This window comes from Cervus elaphus, chromosome 13 (assembly GCF_910594005.1).
Source record: "Cervus elaphus chromosome 13, mCerEla1.1, whole genome shotgun sequence".
Taxonomy (NCBI): Eukaryota; Metazoa; Chordata; class Mammalia; order Artiodactyla; family Cervidae; genus Cervus; species Cervus elaphus.
Window position 1 is genome coordinate 58,359,323 of NC_057827.1, and position 16,505 is coordinate 58,375,827.

Here is a 16,505-nt window from a genome sequence, read left to right on the forward strand (position 1 = left end):
TTCCTGCACTGTTGCGAAAGGTCTGGGGCCCACAACAGATTACCTAACCTGGGGATCTGGCAAAGGGACTGAGAACCCCAAAGGAAACAGACTCTTGGAGGGCACAACAAAAACTTGTGCCCATCAGGACCCAGGAGAAAGGAGCAGTGACCCCACAAGAGACTGAGCCAGACTTGCCTGTGAGTGTCCGGGAGTCTCCAGTGAAGGCGTGGGTCAGCAGTGGCCTGCCGTGGGGTCAGGGGTGCTGACTGCAACAGTCCAGGGAGCCGCAGCATGCTGGCAGAAGTCCTTTAGGGGCCGGATCATTACCCCTACCATAGTTTGGCCGCAGGCCAAAGTACCAGGAGGGAACACAGCCCCACTCATCAGCAGAAAATTGGATTAAAGATTTACTGAGCATGGCCTTGTCCACCAGAGCAAGACCCAGTTTTACCCACAGCCAATCCCTCCCACCAGGAAGCTTCTACAAGCCTCTTATCCTTATTCATCAGAGGGCAGACAGAATGAAAACCATAATTGCAGAAAACTAACCAAACTGATCACATGGGTCACAGGCTTGTCTAACTCAATGAAACTATGAGCCATGCCGTGTAGGGCCACCCAAGACAGATGGGTCTTGGTGGAGAGTTCTGACCAAAGATGGTCCACTGGAGAAGGGAATGGCAAACCACTTCAGCATTCTTGCCTTGAGAACCCCATGAACAGTACAAAAAGGCAGAAACAATATGTCGGGTTAGGACTCACCCTAAAACCTCATTTTAAGTTAGCTATCTTTTGAAAGAGCCAGACAGCTGCAATCTGAGATACTTGGGCTGAAGACTTTATTTTCTGGGTCTGGGGAACATGGCTCAGGTAATAACAGTATCCTTGTTGAAAGTCAGTTGCCCATAGAGATGTGGTTTTACTCCTGAACTCTTGAATCTCTTTCATTGATCTGTATTTCCATATATTAGTACCATACTCTCTTGATTATTGTTGCTTTCTAGTAAATTTTGAAATCTCAGAGTGCGTGTCCTCCGACTTTATTTTTCCTTTTTGAAGATTGCTTTAGCCATATGGAGCTTCCCTGATGGCTCAAAGGGTAAAGAATCGGCCTGCAATGCAGGAGACTCAGGTTTGATCCCTGGTTCAGGAAGATCCCCTCGTGGAGGAAATGGGAACCCACTCCGCTATTCTTGCCTGGAGAATCCAAAGGACAGAGGAGCCTGGCGGGTTACAGTTCAAAGGGTCGCAGAGTCAGACACAGCTAAGCGTGCACGTTGGGCTGTGGTTAGCCATTTAGGGTCCCCTGCAATTCCATATACGTGTCACAGGCAGCTTTTCAGTTTCTATAAGGAAGTCAGATTGGGAACTCAGATGGGGATTGCATTGAATCTGTAGATCAGTTTGAAGAGTATTGTGGAATTTACAATATTGCCTTTTAATTCTAAGTGTGAGAGGTTTCCCATTTATTTAGATCTTTCTTTCTAGTGTTTTTATAGTTTTCACGTTATACACTCTGCTTTTCTTTTGTTAAATTTGCTCCTAATTTCACATACTGTTGTAAACGGAATTGTTTCCTTTTGTACTGTTCATTGCAAATGTATAGAAATAACAGTTGATTTTGTTTATTGATTTTGTATCCTGAAACTTTGCTGAACCCATTTATTAGTTCTAATAGTTTTATAGTGGATTCCTTAGTATTTTCTATATGTAATATTGTGTCATCTACAGAGAGTTTTGCTTTCTCCTTACCAATCTGGATGCCTTTTATTTTCTTGCCTAATTGCCCTGGCTAGAACCTCCAGTACGTGTTGAATTAATAAAAACAGATATCCAGGTCTTGTTTTTTATCTTAGATGGAAACTATTCTTTCATCATTAAGTGAAATATTAAGCTATAGTTTTCGTAGATGTCGTTTATTAGGTTAAGGAAGTTTCCTCTCCCCAGAGTGTTGAGGGTTTTTATCATGAAAGTGGGTTGACTTTTCCCAAATGCTTTTCTCTGCATCTGTGAAGATGATCATGTAGGTTTTGTATTTCGTCATTTCGATGTGGTGTATTACACTGATTTTTCAAATGTTAAACAACCATGCATTCCTGAGGTAAAACCCCTTTAGTCATGGTGTCTAGTTCTTTTTATTTATTGCTAGATTCATTTCTTAGTATTCTGCTGAGAATTTTTAGGACCATATGCACAAAATACTGTTTTATAGTTTTCTGGTGATATCTTTGTCTGGATTTGGTATCAGGAAATACTGGCCTCATAGAATGAGTTGGGAAGTGATCCCTCCTCTTCTGTTTTTGGGAAGAATTTGTGAAAAATTGAAGAATTCAGTTTTGAATCCATTTGGGCCATATGACTTTTCTTTATGGGTAGTTTTTTGATCACTAATCCAGTCTCTTCATGTATTATTAGTATATAGATCTGTTCAAACAGTCTAGTGCCTTTTTCTTATTGGTATAATGACACATGACATTATATGAGTTTCAGGTATACATCAGTTAAGTCGCTCAGTCGTGCTATTGGAATTTTGGTAGGGATTACAATGAATCTGTAGATTACTTTGGGTAGTATGGACATTTTAACAATATTATTTATTCCAGTCCATGAACACGGGCTGTCTTTCCATTCATTTGGGTATTTAATTTCATATGCCAGTGGTGCCAGTTTTACTTTACTTTATGATTTGGATGGCGCTTACTTCTTTTCTTGCTTAATTGTTCTGGCTAGGACTTCCAATACTATATTGAATTAAAATGATTAGAGTGGGCATCCTTGTCTTGTTCCAGATATTAGAAGAAAAGCTTTTGGCTTTTTACCATTGCGTATGAGGTTAACTGTGGGCTTGTCATATATGGCCTTTATAATGATGAGATACATTCCCTCTATATTCATTTTGTTGAGAGTTATCGTAAATGGCAGGAGGAGAAGGGGACGACAGAGGATGAGATGGTTGCGTGGCATCACCGACTCAATGGACATGAGTTTGAGTAAACTCCGGGAGTTGGTGATGGACAGGGAGGCCTGGCGTGCTGCAGTCCATGGGGTCGCAGAGTTGGACACGACTGAGTGACTGAACTGATCATAAATGGGCTTCCCAGGTGGCGCTAGTGGTAAAGAACCCACCTGCCAATGCAGGATACATAAGAGACGTGGGTTCAGTCACCGGGTCGGAAAGATCCCCTGGAGAAGGGCACAGCAACCCACTCCAGTATTCCTGCATGGAGAATCTCATGGACAGAGGACCCTGATGGGCTACAGTCCATAGGATCGCAAAAAGTCAGACACGACTGAAGTGACTTAGCACACAGCAGCACACATTATAAATGGATGTTGAATTTTGTTAAATCCTTTTTCATCTATTGAGATACATGATTTTTATCCTTCATCTCATTAATGTGACTGAACACATTTATTTACAGATGTTGAACTATCTTTGCACCTTAGGAATAAATCCCATTTGACCATGGATGTGATCCTTTTAATGCATTGTTGGATTTGGTTTGCTAATATTTTGTTGAGGATTTTTGCATCTATGTTTATCAAGGATATGATCTATAATTTTCTTTTTGTGTGTATGGTATCCATCTCTGGATAATGCTAGCCTCATAAAATGAATTAGAAGTGTTTCCTCTTCTTCTATACTTTGAACAAGTTTTAGAAGGAATGGTATTAATTTTTTTAAATGTTTGGTAGAATTCACTAGTGAACCCATCTAGTCCTAGACTTTTGCTGGGAAGTTTTTGGTTACCAATTCAACCTACTTGCTAATAATTGGTCTGTTCAATTTTTTTCCTGCTCTTCCTGAGTTTATGTCTTGCTATGATTTTGTCCATTATTCAGTCAGTTCAGTCGCTCAGTCATGTCCGACTCTTTGTGACCCCATGAACTGCAGCACGCCAGGCTTCCCTGTCCATCACCAACTCCCAGAGCTTACTCAAACTCATGTCCATTGAGTCAGTGATGCCATCCAGCCATTGCATCCTCTGTCGCCCCTTCTCCTCCTGACTTCAATCTTTCCTAGCATCAGTGTCTTTTCAAATGAGGCAGTTATTTGCATCAGGTGACCAAAGTATTGGAGTTTCAGCTTCAACATCAGTCCTTCCAATGAACATTCAGGACTGATTTCCTTTAGGATGGACTGGTTGGATCTCCTTGCAGTCCAAGGGACTCTTTCAAGAGTCTTCTCCAACACCACAATTCAAAAGCATCAATTCTTTGGTGCTCAGCTTTCTTTATAGTCCAACTCTCACATCCATACATGACTACTGGAAAAACCATATGTTTGACTAGACGGACCTTTGTTGGCAAAGTAATGCCTCTGCTTTTTAGTATGCTGTCTAGGTTGGTCATAGCTTTTCTTCCAAGGAGCAAGCGTCTTTTAAATTTCATGGCTGCAGTCACCATCTGCAGTGATTTTGGAGCCCCCCAAAATAAAGTCTGACACTGTTTCCAGTTTCCCCATCTATTTCCTGTGAAGCGGTGGGACCAGATGCCATGATCTTAGTTTTCTGAATGTTGAGCTTTAAGCCAACTTTTTCACTCTCCTCTTTCACTTTCATCAAGAGGCTTTTTAGTTTCTCTTCACTTTCTGCCATAAGGGTGGTGTCATCTGCATATCTGAGGTTATTGATATTTTTCCCAGCAATCTTGATTCCAGCTTGTTCTTCATCCACCCCAGCATTTCTCATGATGTACTCTGCATATAAGTTAAATAAGCAGGGTGACAGTGTAAAGCCTCGATGTACCCCTTCCCCAATTTGGAACCAGTCTGTTGTTCCATGTCCAGTTTTAACTGTTGCTTCCTGACCTGCACACAGATTTCTCAGGAGGCAGGTCAGGTGGTCTGGTATTCCCATCTCTTTCAGAAATTTCCAGTTTGTTGTGATCCACACAGACAAAGGCTTTGACATAGTCAATAAAGCAGATGTTTTTCTGGAACTCTCTCACTTTTTTGATGATCCAATGGATGTTGGTAATTATTCCTTTATAATCCTTTTCATTCCTGTAACAATGTCCTGATCAAATATCTTGCATTTCTGATTTTTGTAATGTGAATCCTCTATTTTTCTTAAGCAATCAAGCGTGTGTGTTTTTTTTCCTCCACTGTAATCAAGTTTGCCACTTCCAGTAGTGGAACTGCTTGGTTTCACAGCTGTTCTGCATTGGTAGGACTACCTAGCTGGTTCAGCTGAGGGCATAGCAGAAGGTGGGCATGGGAGCGACCGCACAGGCCCAAATGTCAGACTCTCACTTTTTACCGTGAAGATTCCTGAATGTACTCGTCTCAATTTGTTATATGTCTTTGGCTAATTTCTAGAGTCCTGAAATAGTTGGTTTTAACAATTCTTAAATTGTCAGTTTTTAAATTAAATACTTTAAAAATTTTAAATACCCAGTTTTTAAATTTGTTTTCATGGGGGAGATTTGCCAAGTTCATCATGTTGCCAGTGCTGAATGTAAATTTTTACCCAATATTTTGGGTATTGACAACCTCCGTCACCGTATAGACTGAATTGACTCATGAAAACGGATAGTTTTAAGTTTTAAAGATAAAATTATCATAGCCATTTCCTTCCATTTTGGACTATATTAATATGTTACATAGCTACCATGTATTGAATATTGGGATAATTGCTTTATCTACACACACACACACAGACACACACACATTCATTCTACAGTCCTCACACTTGACTTGTAATGTTCCTCTCATCACAGACGGGGAAACCAAGCCTTGAGGAACTTGTCTAAGGTACTCAGTAGCGGAGTAATAATTCACTCAGGCCATTCTGACTATGCTGTTGCCATTATACCTGTTTCTGCAGTTGTTCACCACTTCCTCCAAGGAAATGTGTTCTTGGTATCAATTTGATTCAATCAGTTCAGTCGCTCAGTCGTGTCCGACTCCTTGTGATCCCATGTACTGCAGCACGCCAGGCTTCCCTGTCCATCACCAATTCCCGGAGCTTGCTCAGGGAATTGTCCATCGGGTTGGTGATGCCATCCTCTGTCGTCCCCTTCTCCTCCTGCCTTAAAACTTTCCCTGCATCATGGTCTTTTCCAGTGAGTCAGTTCTTCACATCAGGTGGCCAAAGTACTGGAGCTTCAGCTTCAGCATCAGTCCTTCCAATGAGTATTCAGGACTGATTTCCTTTAGGATTCACTGGTTTGATCTCCTTGCAGTCCAAGGGACTCTCAAGTCTTCTCCAACACCACAATTCAAAAACATCAATTCTTTGGCACTTAGCTTTCTTTATAGTCCAACTCTCCCATCCATACACGACTACTTGAAAAATCATAGCTTTCACTAGACGGACCTTTGTTGGCAAAGTAATGTCTCTGCTCTCTAGTATGCTGTCTAGGTTGGTCATAGCTTTTCTTCCAAGGAGCAAGCGTCTTTTAATTTCATGGCTGCAGTCACCATCTGCAGTGATTTTGGAGCCCAAGAAAATAAAGTCTGTCACTGTTTCCACTGTTTCCCCATCTATTTGCCATGAAGTGATGGGACTGGATGCTATGATGTTCATTTTTTGAATGTTGAGTTTTAAGCCAACTTTTTCACTTTCATCAGGTTCTTTAGTTCTCCTTTACTGTCATAAGTGTGGTATCATCTGCATATCTGAGGTTACTGATATTTCTCCCAGCAATCTTGATTTCAGCTTGTGCTTCATCCAGCCTCGCATTTCACATGATGTACTCTGCACGTAAGTTAGGGTGACAGTACACAGCCTTGATGTACTCCTTTCCCAATTTGGAACCAGTCCCTTGTTTCATGTCTGGTTCTAACTGTTGCTTCTTGACCTGCAGACAGATTTCTTAGGAGGCAGGTCAGGTATTCCCATCTAAGAATTTTCCACAGTTTGTTGTGATCCACACAGTCAAAGCCTTTGGCATAGTCAGTGAAGCACATGTTTTTCTGGAATTCTCTTGCCTTTTCAATGATCCAGCAGTTATATCCAGTGGCAATTTGATCTCTGGTTCCTCGGTCTTTTCTAAATCCAGCTTGTACATCTGGAAGTTCTCAGTTCGTGTACTGTTGAAGCCTTGAATTTTGAGCATTACTTTGCTAGCGTGTGAGTGCAATTGTGTAGTAGTTTGAACATTCTAATCAACTTGATTAATCAACATGTGTAGAGCATATATTGTTATTTTCTTGAGTCTCATTCAACCTCGTTTGTTCTGTCCCCAACCTCCCCCACCGCATTCTAGTCTTCCAATGTAGGTCCATGAAGAACTTGAATTGGGAGGGCTTAGGGTGAAAGGTTTTCACTAATGATTCAAATAACATTCAGACCCTTTTTGAAAGCTGCCTGAGTATTCTAAAAGCCACTTTTTTTTTCTCAACTCTTGGTTTTGATGGGGCACCTACTTCCCACAATATGAGCCAAAAAAGAACCATCTAGGTTCTTAATAAAATTTCATTATTTCCTTATCTTCTTCCAGAATACTACTTTATAGAATGCTGTACAATTTGAATGATCACATTCATCAGGCTCTTTATCAAACGTTATTCTTTCAGAAATGAAATGCATCCGTCTTACTATTCTTGTGAAGTGCTCATTCATTCGACACAGAAAATCTATCTACCCAACCAATCTACCTACATACCCGATCATATAAACCTGGTCTTCCTTCTGGGAACTCACATCTCAAGAAATAGACCAGGATACAAAAGTTTAAGTGCATTAGATAAATAAACATGCAGACCAATAGATGTGAAATCTACAGCCTTTGGCTAAGTCTAGCTATAAAAGGCAGGGGTCTGTATGTACATGTAAAATACTATGACCAACACATCAGTAAGAGAATTAGAGGTGCTGGAGTTCAGGATGAACAGACCAGGAAAGCTTAAGTACAATTTTAATAGTTGTTAAAATGATTCAAGATAGGCTACTTTTATGAACCTAAAATTCCTCCTTTGTGACTAGTCTAAGGCTCACAGGCATAAAGGACAGGACAAAGGTCTTGAGTCCTCTCCCTTCATATCTACAAAGAGAACTTTATGGTCAAGAATGAGTCAGACTTGACTGTGTAGGGGTGTCTGCTAAGACTTTCCCAGTCTGTATATTGTATGTACATTACTCAGTCTTTCCTTCCTTTACCCACTAAACATTTGAAGATTCATCTGTAGACTATGTATCATGTTAGACACTAAGTTGAAAAAGATAATAACTCTTCCTTCAAGGTCAGAGTCCCTAAGTGTCAGGGGAACAGTTCCAAACAATCAATGAGTTCGTCAGCAGGCAAGGCAAGAGCACTCAGAGGCACATGACATGCACACACTGCCGTATTTAAAATACCTAACCAGTCATCACTAAGGACCCAGTGTATAGCACATGGAACTCTGCTAAATGTTACCTGGCAGCCTGGTTGGAAGGGGGTTCAAGGAAGAATGGATACATGTATGGCTGAGCTCCTTTGCCTGAAACTATCACAACATTGTTAATCAGCTATACCCCAACACAAAATAAAAAGTTCAAAAGGAAAAAAAAAAAAAGAGGTACATGATAGGCAGTCTTTCAGGGCACAGAACAAATGGATAGGGACATAAAAGTAATGTGGCTTGATGGGAAGATGAGTACCCTAATGAATCCCAGCAGTGGTCAAGTAGGGAGCTATCAAACAGTAGAAAGGTCAGTAGTGTTAAAGCACATGTTCGAGCAGCCAAGAGAATAAGGTATCAAGAAGACAATGGATAGTAGCCAATGCTGCCTAGGTGTCAAGTAATATAAGCTGGATAGGGGCCACTGAATTTGTGATAGGATGTGACCTACACCATGGTGGAAACAAAGAAATTAAGCCCATTTAGCATCATGTTGAAGGAATCACCATGTCCTTGGGAGATCTTACCTATAAGAGCAAAAAGGTCAAGGAAAGTTGTCTCTAACAAGAGTTATTTTAAGGACCAAGACATCTGACTCCAGCAGTTAGGACATTTGTCTATTTGAAGAGAGTCTCTAGTTTCCTTTCAAAAGAGCCAAGATAAATTATTAAGGCCAAAGGGAAAAATCAAACTAATCTAGCACTGAGTACCCCAGTATACTGATGACTGCCACATTTCCTCGTGTGTCAATGTCCCTTATGATGGTAGGCAATACTCCATCCCATAAACAAGTTTTTATAACCCTCTTGCTCGAAATATTACGGCAGTTAATACAACCTTGTATGTAAGAATTTTGAAGGTCCTAAATTTTCCCCCAAAGGAATTTTTGATATGCTAAATACTAGAGATTGGTAACTTTTAAGTTCTCCACTTAAATCTTCCAGTGTAAACTCCTTGCTATTCTAATCTGGCAAGCTTTGCAAAGGCCAATGCTTAAATTAAGAATTATAAAAGAGACACATTCTCCCCTGCTCCATGCCTCCCCTTCATTCCCAAAACTGACTTGCACATTGGCCTTCCAAAGAAAATGACATGCAGAATCTGAGTACAAACAAGAGAAAACCCATCAGGCTTCATTCTATCAAAAAAATGCCGAGTAACATTTCTTGACAAGATGGATGTCAAGGTGTTTTCTGTAACAATTACAGATTTTTCTTCAGAAATTGCTAGGTAATCACTGAGAGGTGAAATGTGTTTTTCCTTTTATAAAATGAGCAAAAGAACCAATGCCTAGCATTAAAATATGTGAATACTTACATTATATTGACACTGGTTATCAAGATAGCATTTATACTCAAAAGCATGGATTTTTGAGTCAGATGGAACTGTGTCAATTCAAGTGTTGTTTTTCTAGTAATTTATTGCTAATAGTCTTCCTCCATGAAACTTTTCTCCTATTGTAGCAACTTGTATGAAGTTTCTGCTTTAGTAACCAATCTGTGCATCATTGAAAGGGCATCTCTTAAATGTTGAAGGTCAATAGTTAATACCTTTCTTTTTATTTTTTAAATATACTGGACCACAATTCATGAAAATTAAGGGGTGGTTCTTCCCACCACCCAAGAACTCCCAGGATACCAAGACAAGTAAGTGTTGCATGAGTCAATCAGAAAGGTCAGTTTAAACTGTATGTTTAAGGCACAGACATTTCACATGGACTTTCTAGGTAATAAAGGAAGACATAATATAATTAAGTTGGATCCTATTAAGTTTTGTTCTCTTTATTTACAACATAAATTGATTAAAATTATTAATTGCCAGAACTTGTGACCCAGAAGTATCTCTATAGTGTAGTGAAATACACTTAACTCTTATAGTTAATAATGCACCCAGTTTCATTAAAAAAAAAAAATTAGTCGACAATAAGACTCTTTCATGACTGTAGCAAGTTGTTGATTTCTGGTTTTCTATTCACCTGTTCCATGTAACCTTGTTTTTGGTACCACAATGTACTGAGGGCTAGCAAAGGAGCTAAGGTAGAAGCACACAGTGCTCGCTAGATTATCCAGTTAAAGTATGTGATACTTAAAATAGTATCCTTTTCCTAGATATGAATTTTTATTCACATTTGCAAATACATTCTTCCATAAGTTCTAAAATCTTCACTTTAAAAAAGTGAAGGTATGTGGAACTGAGATATTTGTGTTTCCTTAAAATTTTAGCACACCTAAGACAATAACAAGAACCTATTTAAAAAATACTGTTAATAAAGTGGTATCTGATGGTCCTCTGGCCAGGTATTTATTTAGGAACCATCAATTACAATTCCAACTGGTATTCCAAAGGGAGCAGTTGAAAAAAAGAAAAAGAAAAATACAACTAATACAGTTTCTCTTACTCTTCACTTTTCTTTTATTATTCAAAAGTCAGTATGTTATTCTTAAATCATTCATCCTCAATTTTGATTTAATGTACCATCATTTTTCCCCAAGATATGAAATTTCAGAATCTCTTTGGAATACTAATTTCACGTTTCTAGGTTTAACAAAACTGTTGAAATTTTAAATTCCATTCTGTTTCCCTGAATTCTCAAGACAATTGCTGATGTAAATTTTAATATAAAATATTTAGTCACAAAATAGTATTGCTTTTTGTATGCACATAGTTGTAAGATTACTCTGCTTTTGTCAATAAAAACTATACCATCTTTCATAAAACTCTAAACAAATTAAGAAATGTAGAACAAAAATTACACATGGTAAAACAGGTACCAGCACAACGTTAGGTTATATTACATCAAAAAAAATTTTAATGGTCCCAAATATATATACTCAACAACTAAGCATACACTCAGAGAAGAAAAAAAATCAAAAACAAAATGAAACAAAAAAATTGACACAAATGACCACATCTAGAATTCCACTCAATCTTTAATCAAGTAGGGACAAATCCCCACTTAAAAAAAAAAAAAAAAAAATCTGCAGTTTGAAGGGCAAAGGGAACAGATAAAAAAGAGGAAACTTTATATTCGCCCCTCCCCCAAAGAAGTTTTTCCAAACCTGTTGTAACTTGACTAAAATGTTCAGAATGTACGATTTTAAAGGCAGGTCTCTTTATACAAAGAAACTGCTGGCATTCTTAACTAGTGAAGAATTATGGCAGAAAAGCCTATTCTTCTGAGTCTCAAACATGGTCCGAGAAAGCATGTTCTGATTGTAGCAACTGACCAGTCAAACCAGAGTTCCACTTACAAAACCCCTGCCCTGTTGGCTTTTTGTTTCCATTTCCTTCCCTGAGAAAAGGGCAATGTGTGGTCCAAGCTGGAGAGCTCAAAAGGCGTAAGTCTTTCCCCTAAATGTGTAGTGTCCCCTCCTCCTGCTCCACTGAATTGGCACTTGATGAGCAGAAGTCAAGTGTGCGAGCTGATCCGGGTGTCAGTCATTCACAAGAAACCACTGCTTCGTTGTAGATGTTGTAGTGGGGAGGGGTAGAGAACCAGTTTTCTCGACAGGTACTGATCACAAGCAGTTGCCACCATTATGACTCAAACTTTGCTTTCTTTGACAATGGCAGAGTGTCTTCCTTGTCGTCGTCCTCATCATCATCTTCATCATCGTCAGGATAATCCACCAGACCCACGAGGCCTCCCTGCTCAGAAATAAGGGTTATTTCAAGAAAAGACTACACTTTTTAAGTCTGAGTGAGGACATCCCCCCACCCCAATATACAAACTGGTTATTTCTGGGAGGCGAGACTGTATGGAGCTGAAATTTATTACATATTTCCCAAGTTTTCCATGATAAAATTTTACACAGTTGATGAGACTTCCCTGGTGGCTCAGATGGTAAAGAAATCTGCCTGCAATATAGGAGACACAGGCTCAATCCCTAGGTTGGAAAGATCCCCTGGAGAGGGAATGGCAACCCACTCCAGTATTCTTGCCTGGAGAACCCCATGGACAGAGGAACCTGGAAAGCTATATAGTCCATGGGTCACAGAGTCAGACACGACTGAGAAACTTAACACTTTCACATGATCCTTGCAAACCACTTGGGAGATAAATACTAAGTACTGAATTTAAAATTCAAAATTTAAGTTTTAAGACTTAATGCATTAAAATTTCTTAACACAGTCTCCACAGTATCAAAATTAAAACCACAGAAAATAAACAGACCACTAGAAATAAGGGTAGACAGGTAGAAATAAGGGTAGACAGGCAGAAATGAGGGTAGACAGACTCTCAGAGGCTAGGAATGTAATTCTGCCCTGTTCCTTCCTCATTTCATCCAGGCCCTGCTCCTTCACCAGAAACCACTGTGGCTCATGTCAGACCTGATGTAGATCAATGAATTCCAAATGCCACTGTGTTAACTTAGTCCAGGGAAACATAAGGTGGCCAAAAAAATTGGTTTTTATTCAGAGATTATGTTTATCCCATATTTTGGTGGTAAAATTTTGATCCTTCCTAAATGAAATGTTTGTGATAGTAGACAGTTAATTCTTTTTCATAAACCTTGCTTTAAAAAAAAAAAAAAGGAGTATCCAGATATTTAAATTATTTTCTCCCCATGAAGTCTTTTCCTGGGTATTAATTGGGAAAATTGATAAAATAATAAACTTTAAAATTTCTGTAAATGTTTTGACACATACAAGTATGAGCCTAAGATTCTACAATGCAAATAGCCAAAATAAGAATATACTCAAATTTCTATATGGGTCGTAAAAACTTTCAGAAATCTCTCAGCTGCTGGTGGGAGAATTTTTCTGTAGTTCGCAAATGTTAAAATCAATTCCAAAAGACAGTAACTGAAAGGTGTCCAAGTCATGACAATCAGTGTTGAGAAAGCTGAAACATACCTTGGTAGTAATAGCTGCCGTCTGAGATGTACTTTTAGGGATGGATCCAGGAGAGCCTGGAGACCCTGGGGACCCAGGGGACCCTGGAGAACCAGGCAGATTTGCTGCAGGTGACTGGCTGGAGAGGGTGGTCTTTGTTCCACTAGAGAGGGAAAGCTTGAAACTTGGGCTCTGCCGACCAGAAAGATTCGTTTTCAGAAGCACCTCCTTTTCCTCACTTTCTTTTACTAAAAATGAGAATATTGTCAATAGTTGTCACCCGTACTCATCTTTTAAAATACCTCCAAGTGAGGTGGCTCTAAAACACAATAATTAACTAGCTTACTCCTTTGCAAGAGAGCAACACTGAAATTCAGTTTATGAACAAAGCTTAGCAAAATACTTAGCGCCCTTATCCAGAAAAGGAAGGAAACCTTCAGTGTTCTACCCTTCCTGAAATACGCAAGTCAGATGAAGGAAATTTAGTCTAATACCTTCACAACAGAGCTATTTAATCAAAGTCTATAAAACCAAGTCTTTTAAAATCTGTTGTGACACAAAGTAGATACTAATCACTCTGTCAAGAAAAAAAGGATAAACCTAGAGTGAGAAAGCCTTCATTTTTCTCTGCCCATCTTTTCAACATACATTTCTTCCTCTCCATGAATTTACTTATTGGATCCATAATGTCATCATCATTCTTAGCTTTGTCAGATGGAGACACTACAGCTTCTCCATCTTCCATGTCGTCTTCATCTGTGTTGAACCACATCTCCTCTTCATCTTCTAGTGTTCTAGCATCTCTTCGATATCGATGATTCCTCAAAATGGAACGCATACTGTGAGCAAAGAGAAGAAAGTAAAATGAACAGACTTATAAAGACTTTTTAGTCTTCAAATATTGTCCCATATTACAGTCTTAATAGATTAATGGAATATTATAGATTCACAGACATAGAGGCTGTGGGGGAAAAAAAACCAAAACAGATTTGACTCAGCACAGAACAAAAAACTACACTCTACCATATCTAGTGTTAATTAGTGGAATCAAAATTCCTATTATCAAAATTGTACTGTTACAGATCAGTTACTAAACTAGGAATTAATAAGTCTTAATTTATATATTTTAAAATATACCACAAGTATGTGAATTCAGGTATTTTGGAAAAAGTTACACAATTTCATTAAAATAATTTGTAACATTAAAGAAAAGCTAATAATCTGATTTTACTTTGGACACAAAAAATAGCCTTATTGTCATATCAGTGTTTTGCTTCTTTTCTTTTGCATTGTCTAACTGGATATATATGCCTAAGATAGGTCTACAGGTCATATTGATATCCACCTAACATTGTCAGGAAAACATTTACATTGATCATTAGAAAAAAATACAACTTCTGTTTATTTCCCCCTCCCTTGCCAAGCTAAATAATACACAAACAAAAAAGAGCTGCCACCATAAACCTGAATAGGTTCAAATATGTGGTAATCTACCTGTCAAGTTTGGGATTATCTTGCCTTTCTCTTTGTTGTTCAAATCTCAGTTTCAATCCTTTAAATGTTTGTACATAATCTACATCTTCCAGTGCTTTCCAGTAATTTTCAACTACATGAGCAGTTAATGATTTTATATCTTCCTATAAAAAGAATTGTAATACAAAATGATAGGGAAAATGTTATTTTAGCAAAATATGAGGCTTAACTGCAGTGAACTCATAAACTCTCCCAGAATAGTAATTTCGTAAAATTGTTATCCAATCTTAGGGACAAATGAAAATGGACATAACATTACTTCCATATCTCCCAACTTTTGGTGCACCTCAGAATTATCCATGGCTCTTTCCAAAGTAAATGCCCAGGTCCCACCCTAGGTGATTCTCATTCAGTTAAGTCTTGGCTGAGCAAATATATTTTAAAATCACACTACAAAACAGTGCTAGAGATGGATGGCAGTGATGACTGCAAAACAATGTGAGTGCACTTAATGCCACTGAACTGCACCCTTTAAAAAAGGTTAAAAGGGCCAATTCTGTTATGTATATTCTACCATAATTTTTAAAAAAAGCATGCCACAGATAATTGAGACACACACCAGTGTTTGAGAACTGCAAACATACTATATCACCAAAGAATCAAGTTTTTGCTCTTAAGAAACATACGGAGGAATGTCAAGAAAAATCCAGAAAACCTCAAAGTTAAAAACTAAATAAAAACACATCCAAATACTATGTCAACTATAATTTCGCTTTCTTAAAATGACCAACATGACAGTATTATATCAGTTTTCAAACTATTCTATAAAGGATTCATAGCTGCTGAGAGAGATTATTTTTTTTCTTAGTTGGAATTGAATCTCTCATAAGCTTTTGGTAACATTGGTTTCCTTTCAAAAATTCTCTCCAAATATAATCTCAAAAAAGCCAAAATAACAATAATGCTTATTAGATTTTCTCAAACAAAATCAAAATTCTAACTAAAAAGCATAGAACCTACCACTCTAATAAATTCAAACATTTCTATTATAGCAGAGTTCATCAGATTGTAGCGGGATCCATTGTTGAGAAATGCTTTGACTACTGGTTCAAATAAAAAACTTTTCATTATGTAGCGGTTGTAAAACTCATCTTTTAATCCAATGATCTTTCTCTTAAAACGAAGAGCACCTGAAACACAGAGGTATTGTTGTTCAAATCACATACCGTATTTTCCTATTTTAGAATTACAAATTTACCCAAATAAAACTATTTAATAAACATAGTTCTTCGTGCAGTAATAAGTTACTGCTTCCAGAAGTATGAACCTAAAAGATTACAAAAGGGTTATCAGAAAAATGTATTCTAAAAGCAGTGTATGTCATCATAGAACGCAAGTCTTAGCCAGAAAAATTCTGGAATTAAGTTACTAATTACCAAGATGTATTTTATATCTGAAGAAAGAAATAAGACTGGGCTAATAAATGAATTAACCTATCATACTACTGTAGATGAGAAAATTCCAAATGTAACCTTTTGTATATACCTTCAGAACAATAGAAGAAATATTAGGGCAATCCACTCTATAATTTGATCTTATTTTTGGACACTCTTATTATTTTGTATCAGGGTTAATGCGTTTACATTGGTTTGTATTTGGATGTGTTTGCAGAAATGCCATAAACCCACAGAAATCTGTAGGACCCCAAATTTGCCTTCCCATAGATTAGGAATCAATTTAGAGGATGCTTTTAAAATGTGGTCCTCTATGCTTGCTGCAGCGAGTATGCTTTTTTTCCCTAGTTTTCCTTTTTACAATTAATTAGGCTTTAACTTACAGATTAAAAGGTATATTTACATCTTGAAGTATGGGGAGTTACTTAAGTCAC

General features: G+C 38.0%; 2 protein-coding genes across 3 annotated transcripts in view; one reads left to right on the forward strand and one right to left on the reverse strand.

The window, feature by feature from the left end:
* Positions 1–16,505, forward strand: part of LOC122706523 (translation initiation factor IF-2-like) — a 162,386-nt gene that overhangs the window by 21,773 nt on the left and 124,108 nt on the right. The window lies entirely within an intron of this gene.
* PPP4R3A (protein phosphatase 4 regulatory subunit 3A) overlaps positions 10,697–16,505 on the reverse strand; it is a 35,906-nt gene continuing 30,097 nt past the window's right edge. For both annotated transcript variants that reach the window (XM_043921751.1, XM_043921750.1), the window contains exons 11-15: positions 15,638–15,807; positions 14,639–14,781; positions 13,793–13,983; positions 13,166–13,392; positions 10,697–11,956 (exon numbers count right to left, since the gene is read on the reverse strand). In XM_043921751.1, coding sequence (XP_043777686.1) covers positions 11,846–11,956; positions 13,166–13,392; positions 13,793–13,983; positions 14,639–14,781; positions 15,638–15,807 — 842 coding nt within the window. In that variant the 3' untranslated portion in view covers positions 10,697–11,845. The remainder of the gene's footprint in view (positions 11,957–13,165; positions 13,393–13,792; positions 13,984–14,638; positions 14,782–15,637; positions 15,808–16,505) is intronic.